This window comes from Macrobrachium nipponense, chromosome 33, assembly GCF_015104395.2.
Source record: "Macrobrachium nipponense isolate FS-2020 chromosome 33, ASM1510439v2, whole genome shotgun sequence".
In the NCBI taxonomy this organism is placed as follows: Eukaryota; Metazoa; Arthropoda; class Malacostraca; order Decapoda; family Palaemonidae; genus Macrobrachium; species Macrobrachium nipponense.
The window spans coordinates 13,243,671-13,259,977 of record NC_087219.1 but is presented as its reverse complement, the minus strand read 5'-3'; the positions used below and the strand labels follow the sequence as shown (position 1 = coordinate 13,259,977).

General features: G+C 39.4%; 1 protein-coding gene across 3 annotated transcripts in view; it reads left to right on the top strand.

Moving 5' to 3' along the window:
• The window catches only part of LOC135202947 (protein Wnt-16-like), a 329,737-nt gene that overhangs the window by 248,891 nt on the left and 64,539 nt on the right, over nucleotides 1-16,307 (top strand). For all 3 annotated transcript variants that reach the window (XM_064232435.1, XM_064232434.1, XM_064232436.1), the window contains exon 2: nucleotides 8,275-8,552. In XM_064232435.1, coding sequence (XP_064088505.1) covers nucleotides 8,275-8,552 — 278 coding nt within the window. The remainder of the gene's footprint in view (nucleotides 1-8,274; nucleotides 8,553-16,307) is intronic.

Below are 16,307 nucleotides of genomic sequence, written 5' to 3'. Positions count from 1 at the left end.
CGACGGCATTGAATTTGTATAGAGCCTTCTCCATTCGGCTTACAATCTTCTTTTCATTAGCATGTAGCTGGTATATCAAGTTTCCTTAGGACATACAAAGGTTTCTGTTGTCTTGGGTTTATTTGCTGTAGCGTGTCGACAGCGCACAGGCGGTTATCTAATCTATGACTACAAAAACCAATGAATTGGGATACACGATGCAAGGTATTGATAGTAGGCGGAGTGTTTACAATTGGTGGGTAGGTTAGTAGGTCAGTTGGCTAAAGGAAATACACCTAAGACATCAGAAATCTTTACATGTCCTTGGGACACTTGATATAATGCTGACGTTTTAGAAGAATGTACAAATTAAATGCCATTTAAACAGCTACATTATTATTATTATTATTATTATTATTATTATTATTATTATTATTATTATTATTATTATTATTATTATTATTATTATTATTATTATAAGGGAGAAGACACTTTTTCAAGCATATTCTCAATTCTTTTTACTATTGATATTTTCAAAGAGCTGGCCAATGTACATAATCTGGATTATTATCATCATACTATTATTAAATGCTGCTGTAACAGCAAAACAGCTGCAATCACAGCTCTCGATTTCTTGCAAAGCTGTTTACGATGCCAGAACGCATTAGTCAAACTGGCTGCTGCATCAAAATGCTGTTGGCCACGAACACGCGAATCCCGCCCTTATGGATACGTCATATAACCACCAAATTAGGTGGAAGCGAGGTGGGCGGGCCCCGTGATTAATTCTCGTTGGAGTGACGATTAATCACCGGAATTTCTTTCATAACTTTCGATGATGATGATGATGACGATGATGATGATTATCACACCTTTTTCTATAATCTTTTTTTTCTTTCTCCTCTTGCTCTGGTATACGTAAGGGGTCGAAATGTGAATTATGAATGAAAATTGTACAAGTGGAAAATGTATTCGTCTCTCTCTCTCTCTCTCTCTCTCTCTCTCTCTCTCGTCTCTCTCTCTCTCTCTCAATATGCTTAAAAATACTGCTGTTGCCATTATTGAAATACCTTACGCATAAACTTTAAGTAACGAAGGCATGAGCTTTCATAAGTTATGAATTTATTTGTAAAATTACTTAAGGATACACAAGTACGATATATATATATATATACTATATATATATATATATTATATATATATATATATATATATATATATATATATATATATATATATATATATATATTTATATATATATATATATATATACACACACATGAATGACTTTTTCTTTAATTTTTTAATCGGTCCATAGGGTTATTTATCTCTTGTTTTCTTTGTTTGCTTTGCCTTCATCTGTGTCTCAACTTATCCCTCCTTCCTCGTTATCACTTATCACCTTTAATTTCATTCTCTACTATTCTGTTTTGCTGGTTTTCCTTGATTTATCCTTTTTACTCCGATTTCTTCCTTTTCCTATCTCCATTTTCACTTGTAATTGCCTGTCCTTCAAAATTACATTCTGGGGCATTCGAGGTGACCCATCTTCCAAAGCATTCAAACCTCATCGAATTGTCCTTAGCGGATCCTTGTTGATATTATTATTATTATTATTATTATTATTATTATTATTATTATTATTATTATTATTATTATTATTATTATTATTATTATTTGAATACTATTCAAATATGAATAAAACATTCTTATGAAAATAAACAAGACCGTATGTTAAAAAAAAGATTATATATATATATATATATACTATATATATATATATATATATATATATATATATATATATATATATAAGGGAGAGAGAGAGAGAATATATATATATACGTATATATATATATATATATATATATATATATATATACTATATATATATAGAGAGAGAGAGAGAGAGAGAGAGAGAGAGAGAGAGAGAGAGAGAGAGAGAGAGAGAGAGAGAGAGAGAGAGAGAGCGCCAAAAGCGCAAACAGCTAAATAAATCAGAAATATTACAGCAATGGCTTTTTAATTCAATGTTTCTTAATTTATCTTCTTATTTACTTATCAAAACTTCCGGAAAGCCAACAGCGAAGCGGAAGTAATTTTGGTCTACCAGCATCCGAGGAGCAGGATTTATTTTACTTTTAATATTATTTTTCTCGCATTTATTTTCCAAATCGAGAAGTCAAAAATAAACAGAAATAAAAAATAAGTCGACCCATGAACGGCAAGCTATTTATAAAGGATATCTTTTCTTCACGAAAAAGGAGAGAGAGAGTTGGTACGTGTTGCGGGAAGCGGCCTGGATGATTTGGATGATGGATGAAGTGTTGGATGCCATGTTAGCGTCGGCAGAGAACACCTCCTCCTCCTCCTCCTTCTACCGGAGAGGCCTTTGGAAGCCCTTCTTCTATCATCCCTCCTCCCCCTCCCCCATGCCCCCCCACCAACACCCTTACAACTCGTGACTGACACCCCAGAACCCGCAACGAACGAGCCCGTATCAACAAAAGGCGCTCCACACCCAGTCAGTCCCTCGGCTGCACAGAACGCGCCCGTATCAACAAAAGACTTTGTTGTTGTTGGAAGGGGCTTTCTTTTTTTTTCTTCTTCTTTTTTTTTTTGTACCCCGAGTTCCCCAGTATAACTTGATTGTGTAACTGATGAATATGAAGGATTTCTTTCTTCCTCTCTCCAGAAACTTTGGACTCGGCAGATTGATCGACAGATCGCAGGTTTAAAGAAAAAATTGAGAGAGAGAGAGAGAGAGAGAGAGAGAGAGAGAGAGAGAGAGAGAGAGAGTAGGGATGAGGGCATGATGGGTGCGGACGCTGGAAGGATAGCTTAGTGCGGCTGGGTCCTTTCAGTTAAGAGGAGAAGAATGTATGGCAGCTTGATGGAACATGTGAATAAATCTTATACGAGTTGCTAAATATTTCCTTCGTGAGGGAAATGACGGAGGCCCCGTTGTATAGATGAGACCAAGGTCTAGACAGTATACTCTCTAGACCTGGGATGAGATAATGACCAAAGGGAGATGAAGATGGTTTGGACATCTCCCGCGCACAACCCCTGAGAGAATAGTACGTGACAGTGTCAGCTGGGCTCCTGTGGGCACCAGAAGAATTGGGAGACAGAGACTTAGCTGGACAAAATCTATGAGAACTGAATTGAGCTGCGCCTCGTGACAAGCTAATCTATTGGAAAACCAACCCTACCCCAACCATCCCCAACCCTCCCCCACCCTCCCCAACCCTGTGGGAGGCGTAGCATCAGTAAAAGCTACACATATAGCACGCCCAAAAGGGTTGAGTCTCGTAGTGGAACAACCCCTGTCATAAGTACTGGGCTTCAAAATTAAAATAAGTAGTTCAAGCTCAACCTATATATAAATCACATTTGAATAAAAACAAGTGAAAAAAAGAGTGTTACCCTCTCCTAAAGGTACACACGCCTGCGGTTGAATAACATGGATAACAATAAGCTAATAGCATACATGACAGCAGAAATAACAATAGTGATAATAACAGTGGCAAAAATACATGCATCTTCCAGGCACAAATAATTCCAATGTCCACAGCCTGGGATATATGAATTGTAACAGTGGAGAAGGTTGGAGATTTGTGGAACACAATTATTCCTACGGTTCTTCTACTAATTCTTTTTTTTTTTTCGTTATTCCTGTTTTCATTACCCATTTCAGTTCTAGCTTTCATTATCTACGTTCCTTTACACTTGGCTCTTCTTGTGCGCGTTCTCATTTTTTCACCCGTACCCTTTTCCACCTCCTTCTATAGTTCATCCCACCTTTCAACTGGGTACGGTCACTTCTTGGTTGGGTAACCACCATAGTTAACAAGACCATACATTTCCATGAGTATCAATGGCGTCATGGTCACAGGGCAAGCAAACTCATTTCCCAACAAACCCCCCAGGCCCGGGCCCGCCCTCCCCCCCCGCCCCCCCCCCCCCCCCCCCATTCAAAAAAATCTCAAGTCTCGGGAAGCCAACGAGTCTGTCAAAAGAGTCAGCTTTCCGTATATATATCCCCATTTTAATCCTTATTCCTCTCTTATTTATCCTCTTAATTTATTCGTTCGTTATTGTTTTCGACATTCTCTCTGTTTTCATTCTATTACATTCGCCCTTTAATTTTATCTTTGAAGTCTTCCAGTCATCCCACTGTGTAATCCCATTCTTCTTTTGTACTTTCTCTCCTCCTTTCTCGTTGTCATTTACTCTTATTTTAAGGCTCTCTCTCTCTCTCTCTCTCTCTCTCTCTCTCTCTCTCTCTCTCTCTCTCATTTCCTATTTTCTCTTTCCCCAGCCCCCTCTCTCTCAATTTCTAACCACCTTACCACCTCTTTCTCTTCCCCATCCACTTTTTCTCTCTCTCTCTCTCTCTCTCTCTCTCTCTCTCTCTCTCTCTCTCTCTCTCTCTCTCTCTCTCTCTCTCAGTAGCTTTTATCGTTGACATCCCGACAGCTTTATTGAGTTATGGCGCATCCAAAGTCTCCTCAGGGAAATTTACCCTTTTTTCAAATTCGATTCTATTAAAAATCTTTCGGAGACAGGATTCCCTCGGATGCTGCTGCTGCTGCTGATCCCTTCAGAGAGAATCTTTGTTTGGATCCATGTTTTTGTTTCCAAATCTGCTAATATTTACCCACTACGTATGTCATGGAATGGAATCAGAGACCTGAAATCAATCTCTCCTTCTCTGTGACCCCGAGAGAGAGAGAGAGAGGAGAGAGAGAGAGAGAGAGAGAGAGAGTGCGAATGGTCTGCTTGCAGGTGACATGTTAAGTTGGATTATAAATTTTATTAATCACGTTTGGTTTTAAATCAAGGGTTTTGTCTGCTTTCCTTGTGAGTGTCACGCTGCCTGAGGTCAGTTTTTTGTGTGAATGATAGATACCGTCTGTTTGGGTTGTCAATGGAATTAAGTGTGCTTAGTTTGTGAATACACTTTGTTTGCTCGGTTAGTGTATGATTGGTTGTTTGTTTGGTTTGTGAAAAAACATATGACACGATTGCGAATGGAAAATTAAGCTTTCTTTGAATACACTGCGCTTGCTTGATTTGTGTATAACTGACTTTGTTTGTTTGGTGTATTAAAAAGATTATATTCGCTCGGTTTATACATGTTTTCTGGGTTAACAAAGATTTTGCAAAATAGGTCCCACAGATGTGACAAATTACAAAAATAAAGACAAGACATATCAAACTAAAAACATAAACAAAGAGTAATGAAGCAAGAAAAACTAAGACAACGGTGCAAGTTGCTTCGAAGGAGGCTTGACAGAACAACTTAACCTCATGATGTGCTCTGTTGTCCTGTGACTGTCTGTGAAGAGAGACGATTTTTTACGTCTGCTAGCAATCTCTCTCTCTCTCTCTCTCTCTCTCTCTCTCTCTCTCTCTCTCTCTCTCATCTTTTCCTCATTTTTGTATGCTACCTGTCACTCCGATCATTTATGTTAGCTATTCTGACTGCTGTCTCTCAGACTGTTCCATTTTTGTCTGCTGTCTGGCAGTATGTTCCTTTTCTGTCTGCTTTACTGCTAGTCTGTTCAGTTTCCGTCTGCAATCTGTGTGTGTTCTAATTCTGCCCGTTTTTCTCTGTCTGTTTCACTTCTGCCTGCAGTCTTCCATAGTGTTCTGACACTGTCTACTCTGTGTTCTAACGCTATGCCCTCTTCTCTGAGTTTTCCATTTCTGCCTGCAGCCTGTCAAGTATGTTCTAATTCCGTCTGCTTTTCTACCATTGTGTTCCACTTCTATCACTGTCTGTCAGTCTGTTCTAAATCTAACTGCTTTTCTCTCAGTCTGTCCCTTTTCTTTCTACTGTCTGCCATTTCTGTCTGCTGACTATTAATCAGTTTTATTTTCCTCTTTACGAGATAGATGGCATTTATATATTTTGCTAGTTAAATTGCGTCATTATACTCTGTTCTTGCTTATTCTAAACTTCCCTCGCTCACGTCGGGATGGTAGGCCGGTTACTGCAACTCAGCTATGAACCTGTTGCAATGTTTACCTCGTAACTGAGTCTTCGACTGCCTGTGTATTAGCAGAGAGAGAGAGAGAGAGAGAGAGAGAGAGAGAGAGAGAGAGAGAGAGAGAGAGCCTCATCATGCGCACTCTTTCGTCAAGTCTAGTAGTAGTAGTCCCGGTGTGTCTCTCCTCCGCGGGAGATTTATGCAGCCTCAACGGCCTATAAATCTTCCGGCCGTTTTCCATCCGAGAGACAGTAGAGGTTTTATGAATGTTTTTATATCATATATTATACACTTGGAAAAAGGAGGGAGTCCCGTCGCCCCCCGACTGGGCTGAGTGGGTATATATCAGTCTTTACAGGGCTGCATAATATATTTGCAATGGAAGGCTGTTTTTTATTGCCGTCTTTTGGTTTTACCTTTGATTTTAAGAGACGCTGGATGCTTTGTGCTCTATCACGCGGGGGCTTCGGCGTCTGGATTGTGCTTCTTGTGTAGTTGCACTTTTTTTTTTTTTTTTTTAATATACCTTGCTACTTTTTTCCTTTGAAGTCTGAAGCTTTCAGTTTCCTTCTTTTGTATCAAGTACGCTATCTTATCAATTATCTTGCATATATTCAAGGATATGCAAATAAGGTAAAAATTTAGTTTTTCTAAGTACGAGTAGCTAGGACATTTGAGTAAACAATCCTTCTGTCTGTCTGTCTGTCTGTGCATCCTCTCATTCTTTTACTGAAGTACTACTACAAGGCATCATTAAAATGTAATTAAACGTACCATGTGGTTGGAGAGAGAGAGAGAGAGAGAGAGGAGAGAGAGAGAGAGAGAGAGAGAGAGAGAGAGAGAGAGCAGTCTTACATATCCCTTGGTAATTAAAATTTAAATATTTTTATCCATCATTAGGAACATCAGACATCAACCATTTTTATGATAAAACTGTCATGTTAATCACAACTCCACAAACAACTAAAACGACAGCATCACCGAGACCAACCAACATCTCTACCATGACCAAGAACAAGTTTGGTGGCAATGTCTACCAAAAGAATTATTGTACAACTGAGACTGTTCAACAAATATGCTACAACTTTCCCGTTAAAAAATTACCCCGGTGTCCTCACCTTGGCAATATTGCCCTTGACAACCACACTGCTTGACAACGACAAACAAATAAATCACAAATACATCCCCAACAGCAAGCTTACTGGCAGAGGACGTTTTAAGACTCGTCTCCGCTAAAAATAAAAATACAGTATACATTTCTGCAGCAGATGTCTCATTGTATTCACAGACTCGATTCTTACGATGCAATCTCAATGAAAAGCTTATAAAAAAAACAACGGCAATCGAAGGTCCTCCCAACTAGTTAAAATCATACCTCTACGAGGAGCCCAACCTATCTGGGCATGTGCAGACGGTGAACGACGACGTCTTCGGGAACGTGTCACGGAGGCTGCATCTGTCCTCAGTTGCATCGCCATAAAAGCGCGGCAATGGCTCCTCCCCACCCTTTTTTTTTTCACGTGAATATGTGGATGCGCGGGGCACATTAATGTCTATTTGGCGGCCTGAATAAAACCATTCTTTTTCTCACAGAGTGTCAGACAGGTGCGGTGGTGGCTTTTTATGGCAGATAGATGCGCGCGCATAGTGACAAGCCTCATTCAACCTCGAGGTTGTGTCATGGCACCTTCGCAATGCCTTCCAGTTTTGGGTTTGTGTATCTTTACTCGGAAATGAAGCCAAGCACATTTTAATTTATTCATTAATTTCCTTTTTAAATAAACTATTTATTTAGGTATAATCAAAGCAATTAAATGTTACTTGTAAATAGATATATTAGGCTTTTATCCTTCATCTAGCTATTGACCTTCCGGTACAGTCCATTAAAATAAAGGAGGCTTCTTACACAAATAATAATAATAATAATAATAATAATTTTCTTTCCGTGTAATTAAACAAACATTATGTATCCTCGTCTTGGATGTATCAGTGCACATTGTTCTCTGCCCAACATTGCGTAAAAAAATATTAAAGACAATGTATATACGTCAATTATCCCATCCATAATAAAAAAGGCACTTATGAATATCGAAGAATATTTGGCTTGTGCAGTTTTGTTCTGGTACAAAATATCAATGAAACTTTACTTCCTATTATACCCATACACCTGACAACCCGCGAGGATCACTATAGACATTAGATAATCGTATGCAACATTACAGGAAAATGCTTAAACAAAAATACACCTCACTGTGTCAACTGCAACCTAATCCCCCATTTCTCTTCTCTCCCTCAGGTACCTGGGAGTGGTGGGGGTGACTCCCCTCCTACCGCAAGGCGACCAGGAGGTCCAGAACGTGAGCACCTCGTCGGCGGTGAGCATATGCCAGCACCTGCCGGGGCTGGTGCAGCAGCAGGTGGCCGTGTGTCAGAGCAACCCGGACACCATCAAGAGCGTGAGCGCCGGCGCCCGCAGGGGCATCAACGAGTGTCAGAACCAGTTCAAAAACGAGAGATGGAACTGCACTACGGGTGGGGACGTCGACATGCCCTTCGGGTACACCATCAAGAGAGGTGAGCAAGGTGGTGTTCGCTTCGCTGCAACGGAGAAGCGTTCAATGTTGTTGTTGTTGTTGTTGTTGAAGATTAAGCTGGCCTTATGCCGGCACGGGCTCTTGCTCATAGAGCAACCCGTAGGAGATCGCGTTTACTGTCACTACCGACAGAAGTGATGGCGATGGCCACTTTATCTAGAGACTCCCTTTGCTGGTTTTAATACGTCGATTGCTGATTACTTACTGATAAATTATTATTATTATTATATATATATATATATATATATATATATATATATATATATATATATATATATATAATTTCTAACGCAAATCGAAATCGAACTCAGGTCTCTCAGTTGAATGGGAAGGGCTCTATCAACTGAACCAAGCAGATGCAGCGCCCTTGTGTTGCTTTTCAGTTGGAGGACCTGAGTTCGATCCAGAGTTGAGTCACACACCTGTTTCTGTTCCACACGTGATAGTGTGTTGTTAACACACACACACAAACGCATATATATATATATGTATATTATCGATGATATATATATATATATATATATATATATATAGTGGTCATTAACTTTAGAGATTTCTTGGGCCTACATGCGAGCGACATTTAAAAGGAAAACTAAATAAAACGTAAATATCTACCGTTAGTACTACATGTTTAGCATAACTGCTATTATTATTATTATTATTATTATTATTATTATTATTATTATTATTATTATTGGGCAACTTCCACAGAGGAAAAAGCCCATTTCTAATTTTCTAATACATACATAGTATATATACATACACAAATACAACTCAGTGTTTTTGAAACATGTCTCAATGCTAGAACAAAAAGCATGTACTCAAGAGCATAGCCAAACAAACTTCTTACAGTGATAAAGAGGCACTCACAAACGAACAAACATACTCACAGAAACCAGGAGCGAAAGGTCTCCAGATACGCAAATGGAAAAGGTCACAGAAGATGACAAACAAACACAAAATCGCTATATAGCAAGCTTCCTCAAACAAATGCACAAAGAAGTACACATCCTTCCACTAGCACAAACAAACAAATGCGCCCGCACAAACGAACTCTCACCAACACAATGGCGCTCGCACAAATACGCAAACACAATAAAAAAAAAAAACAATCAAAATCGAACACATACAGAAGAACACGAAAAAAAAATTTTTTTTTTGGTTCAAATAAGTTCACAAACGCACAAACACTCAAACACACAGGGGGACCTACCAACTGGATCTTGCATCGTCAACACTGGATTTCTTTAGCCGTCTCGTCAAATATAACGTCAAAGCCATTGATCAACCATAAATCAGCCGCGGAAAAATACGTTTCGGTCTCTGTTGCGACAATGTTCAGCGGAAGAAATCGGGGTAAATTTCCTCTGGTGTTTATCCAGGGCAGCTTTAAACACAGCTTTGGCTGCTGCTTCTGCTGCTGTTATTAATACGTTAAGCTTCAGCAGCTTTTTCCTCCATGCGCCGACCGATTCGCTTTTGCTGGAGCGGTTTCCTCACTCGAATAGAACGTGTCCCATCAAAGTCCTTTTGCTTTTTTTTTTCTTGGTCGTTTCGTCACTCAATTTTGACGAGCTCTCTCTCTCTCTCTCTCTCTCTCTCTCGTCCTCTCTCTCTCTCTCTATATATATATATATATAATATATATATATATATATATATATATGACAGTTTCTTTTCTCCTGGCTCAATTCCTCTCGGTTTCATCCGCTTATTCTCTCTCTCTCTCTCTCTCTCTCTCTCTCTACTGACGAAGACGGACCTTTATTCCAGTTGACTCCGTTAGCAAATTACGTATGTGGCAGTTAGTCAACTTCAGTGAATCGCAGCCGGTTGTGGTGAGAGAGAGAGAGAGAGAGAGAGAGAGAGAGAGAGAGAGAGAGAGAGATTAAAGAAACAGACCTAGCCGATCTAATAGTACCTCCTCGAGGTAATCCTCAGTCTATCGGGTTCATGAAAACCATTCTCTCTCTCTCTCTCTCTCTCTCTCTCTCTCTCTCTCTCTCTCTCTCTCTCTCTCTCAAGAATGCAATTCAACTGCAGTTGTTGGAGAGGCTGAAGTGAATGCAGTTGTTGTAGTTGTTGTTGTTGTTGTTGTTGAAGATTTTCTGCATAATAAACGTTCCAGATTACCCTTGTTTATATACACAGTCATAAAGAATAGGGCTTGAGAGAGAAAGAGAGAGAGTGAAAGAAAAAATATATAAATAAAAGCAGAAAGCATATAAATACAGAATCGAAATTAAAGGAAAATTGTTTCATTTTTTTTATTTACCATATTGATTCATTGGTCTTCCCCAGTCCCATAATACGGCATTGCTGCTTACAACAAACCTCTATAACTTTGAATTCTAATATATGCCGTTCTATTCCTCTTGAGAAAACCTTAGTTATCTCTTTTCTGTACTTCACTATGATAAGTTTAATTCAGCGATCATAATTCTCTCATTGACAGTCTTCCAGTTTTATTTAATTTCATTATTTTTTATACTTGTTATCGTATCTTTCTCTTTGTCTTATCCTTCTTTCGCACCAGTCTCGTTGTCCAGTAATGTCTCCCCTCGGTCCCCAAGGTATATAGAATTCTATATACTTTGTCTGTCCCTTTATACCTATCTATTTGGTCTTGATAACCGCTCATACTTACTATATAACTTCCTACACACTTATATTTCTATACGGCTCTTCTTTTTCTATGTCTATCTTTAAATGTTCTGTCTCCTTTCATTTATCAGCCTATCTCATGATATTCTCAGACTGTCCGTGAGCTATCCTTATGCCATCAACTTTCTTGTATATATATGATTTCCGCGAAACATTTAAAGTACCTCTTAATCCCACCCGGGGGCCCCTTCCCCCCCCCCCCTCCCCCCCCCCCCCACACACACCAGGCCCATGTCTCCCCTCTGCTTTTATGGGTACTCTCCCCATCTTTTTGTTGTTATATCTGACCAGTTGGTTCCTATTTATCTCTTTTTCTATTCATTTCTTTGTCTTTTTTATACTTTTTGGCAATCAAACTGCTCCATCTGACTACGGTAATGTGTTTTGTATTTAATAACAGTCTTTTTTAAGTTTTCTGTATGTTCTTCTATCTATCTCTCTGTCAATTTCTCTATCTATTAATCTATCTCTCTCTACCTACTAAACTATCTCTATCTCACTGCGTTACGTTTTATTTTCTTTTTATTTCCAGGTACTTCTTACTCTGCTCTCATTCAAAGCAATCAATCTATCTCTACCTTCATTCCACAGCCTGGCTTTCGTCAGTACTCTGTCTTCTTCTTCTTCATCTTCTTCTTCTCGTTCTCCTTCTTCGTTGAAGTGCGAATGTAGGGCAACGCATGCAGAAGCCCTGCACCCCCCCCCACACCCCTCCCCTCCCCTCCCGAGTCGGCAAAAGGGAGAGCCAATTACAGAGGCAATAAGTGGAAATTACAGACGGGGCGACGTCGGCTCCCTGGCTCTGATTACAAGGGACAGCCACTTCTCACCTGGTTACCGTGGCACCCCTTTGTGAAAGGTGTGGGGGGTGTTGTCTCGGAACGCAGGCCAAAACCCCCACCCACGTAAATGCGTGATTGTGCGTGAATTCGTGAAAGGACGAGGGCGGAAATTCGCGCGATAACAACACACAAGCAGGGCAAAGCATGTATGTTGGTATGGAGCTCAAGCTAAAACACACTCGTGTATTTGTGGTCGTAGAAGCCAAAACTCACAGAATTAAGGCTAGTGCTAAATCACGCAAGACGGATGTAAATATCTACGTGTCATAAAGACATTAGAATTCAATGAAACGCAAGTTTATAATAATTGCAGACATTTTTGAAGACTCAAGACCCAAACAAAAGCGTGATTTGGTAAAGGACCGGGATAAAAATTTTATAAAAAATAAAAATAAAAAATTCAAATACACGCGCGCGCGCGCTCATTTACCGCCATACAGGAATAACGACGAAATACGTACATTCACCGATAAACATATTTTCATACCGGAAAACACTCAAAAATATATTTTGGCAAAAGCATAAGGGAGATTACGCTTGGTAAAACACACACAAAACGCCGTACTCACGTAAATCACAAATAAATCAGGCAAAAACAGACGCGAGCTCACTTAATCACTAAATCTTCCTATTGACTGACGCTATGAGACACACCCTACGTAAGGACGATGATTATTGCCTTTTATTTATTTACTTATCATCCGGAATTGCAAACGTTCTTATTGAACAAGCCTTAAAAGCATATTAAGTTGTAGAAACACTTCTTAGATGCCACAGTCCAATAATGAAAACGTTTATAAGCCAAGAATTCCGTGGCTATGAGGTATGGCTCCATAAAGTAGCATTATGATCTTTCTGGAAAGAACGAGGGAGAGACACCTCTCAGGTACCATCGTGGTACCTCGAAGGTTAGCACACACCGCTGCTTGAGGAGGTGCAGGAAGTTCCGATGGCATTTCATGTAATCAACACCATTGTTGGGAAAAGGAAGCCACCATTTAGGTTAATATTCTCTAATAAATGAAAGAGAAAGAGCTCGTCGGGATGCTGCTAGCATCTAGAGAGAAGAACTACTTAGCGAAAGCGGTACATGTAGTCTTATTTACATTGCATAGCTTTCCCATAGGTCTGGATAATGATTTTTTTTTTTTTCTAAGTGATGTTAAGAACTTCGAGTGCTTTGGTTGGAATTGTTAATGATTCTGCTTAAGATAGTCACAGAAATCGAACATCTTCGCTAAATATTACCTCATGGTGTCATTATCAAATACACACACACACGCATGTAGAAAGAACTCATGCAAAAATACAACTGAGCATATGAGACCAACACAATAAAAACTCACCCGATACAACACCAACTCACGCAAAAGAACCCCCCCCCCCCCCCCCCCCCCCCCCCCCACCCCCCCCCCCCCCCCCCCCCCCCCCCCCACCACCCACCCCCCACCCCCCTCCCACCCCCAAAAAATAAAATAAAAAATAAAAAGGGAAATGCATCATGCATGACAAAACACGCATAATTAAACCCCCACAAACAGGCACCTAAAACACACTAAACGCGTCTCCCGAAAACCAAAAAACCCTGCAAACTGACTCGGCCAACCAGGCACGCAACTAAAACCCACGTTAAAACGCATTAACGTTTCCTTATTCGACAACACCGAGCCACACAAAGGAACCAGTGTTATGGAAACAAACCAAGTGCCCCTCCTATCAAAGGACCGTTCAAGCTGGCTATTCATGTCCCATTCCCGGTTTTATTGGCTATTCCATCGGCGACTCTAGATAGATGGTTGGGCTTGATTTATTCGGATTTTCGCTTCTGTCTTATTAGCTAGTCTCAGTCTAATCCCTACTCTAATTATGATTATTCTATTGTGGTTTGAAGACTGACTTCTGTCAATCAATTTTTATTTCAACCCCCCACCGCAGACCCGACACTGTAGCAGTAACTGATCATGATACACAGCGTGAAACCCGCGACAAATGAGCGGCATACCACGACGCTAGCCACCATACCAGCAGACCACTTCATTCACTTGATTTGGATTTATTAATATTTAATTATCTTCTAGTTTTCTTATTGGTTATATTGATCAATTCTCTGCTCCGTTCGTTATCCTTTTACCATCTATTGAACTGCCCATTAAGAAGTTATTATTTATTAGTTTCATTTCTTAATTAATTATTGTTATTAATTATTATTATTATTATTATTATTATTATTATTATTATTTTCATTTTATTCTTATTACTATTAATGTTAATAGCTAAACTATTACTTTCATTATTAGCTAAAGTATTATTATTATTATTATTATTATTATTATTACTGAAACCCAGTAAACTCGAAAATAAAAGAGGCAAATGAGTATACCTTAAATAAGACTGATATCATATTCACCTGCCTGCACCCTAACCACTCATACCTAACACAAGCGAATCGATTGTCCTAAATTGTAGACCTCTTCAACAACAACAACAACAACAACAACAACAATAATAATAATAATAATAATAATAATAATAATATAATAATAATAATAATCCGTTTTCAAAACTGACGTTTCCCAGAAAAATTCTCTGCCTTTTTTTTTTAATCAAAATTTCTTCTCCTTTCGGGTCAAATGATCTTGACCCCGGGCACTCGGGGTCAAATTGGCGTTTCTTGTCTTACATCCAAGTCATTATGTACTGACATCGGCCGGGGATTGTCTGTCTAAATTTGGATGTTCTCTCTCTCTCTCTCTCTCTCTCTCTCTCTCTCTATCATATTATATCCGTATTATATTCCTCTCTCTCATATTACATGCGTATTATATGGCTCTCTCTCTCTCTCTCTCTCTCTCTCTCTCTCTCTCTCTCTCATATATATACATATTCATTCCTTTGTCTCTCATATTATATACGTATTATATTCATTCTCTCTCTCATTTTATGTGCATATTTATTCCTCTCTCTCTCTCTCTCTCTCTCTCTCTCTCTCTCTCTCTCTCTCTCTCTCTCTCTCATATGTAGTGCGTATTTCAATATTATACTCCATCTTTCTTTTAATTACCACTTTATATTTAAAGCTATATTTTATTTCTCTTTCTATCGATCTTATATTTGAGTAGTCTTACAACTCTCCTCTTAATCTGTCTCTCATTTCTTATCCCTCTTTTACGCATTGTGTTTATGCAAATTTATTTCTCTCTCTCTCTCTCTCTCTCTCTCTCTCTCTCTTCTCTCATCATCTTCGTTCAAATTCTAACCACCATTCCCTTTCACCCTTTCTTCATCATAACTTTCTGGCTCTCTCTCTCTCTCTCTCTCTCTCTCTCTCTCTCTCTCTCTCTCTCTCCTTTTATCTCTCTCTTTTCTCCCGCCTATTGTCTCGACCCTCTCATTCCGTCGAATTGGAATCAGAATGGAATTAATTTTGGCGATCACAAAACGCCCAAACATTCGCGAGATCTTATCTCCGCGATCGTAGAAACTAATCAGGACTGCTACACGCTCCAGCGGGCTCCATGAACGGGTGCAGAGAGAGAGAGAGAGAGAGAGAGAGAGAGAGAGAGAGAGAGAGAGAGAGAGGTGAGGGTAGGGGTAAGTATGGTTGTTTGAAACTACCGCTAATAGAACAATAATTAGGAAAATGGGGTGTGTGTGTGTGTGTGTGTGCTTAAAGGCGATAATATTGATGATATAAATTGAATAAAGGAGTTGATATTGCCCGTCCCTCTCTCTCTCTCTCTCTCTCTCTCTCTCTCTCTCTCTCTCTCTCTCTCTCTCTCTCTCTCTCTCTCGTCGGTTCAACTTTAATTACAAGCTTGAAAGATTGATTATCACCAACGTGAAACTTACTGTGTATATATAAATCATTTGATTGACAGAGAAAACAGAGCGATTAAAATAACAATAAAAAAAGACGAATAAAAAACAGCAATGGAAATGGGACAAGCCTCAAATATCGTTTCATATTAAAGACTTGCTATTTATGAAGACCCCACGTCACACACGGCGGCCCCCCCCCCCCCCCCGCCCTATCGACTTCTATATTAGAAAATCTACCGAACCGAATTCCACAACTAAGTTATAAAAGAGATCAAACATTTTGACAGTGAGGAATACCCCATGCCTTTATGTTGCCCAAACCGGAATGAAGCAATAATATAATGTGAAAAAGCGAGGCTAATTTGTCATTAACAACAGCTCATCGGGAACATATCAGTGCCCTGACAGTT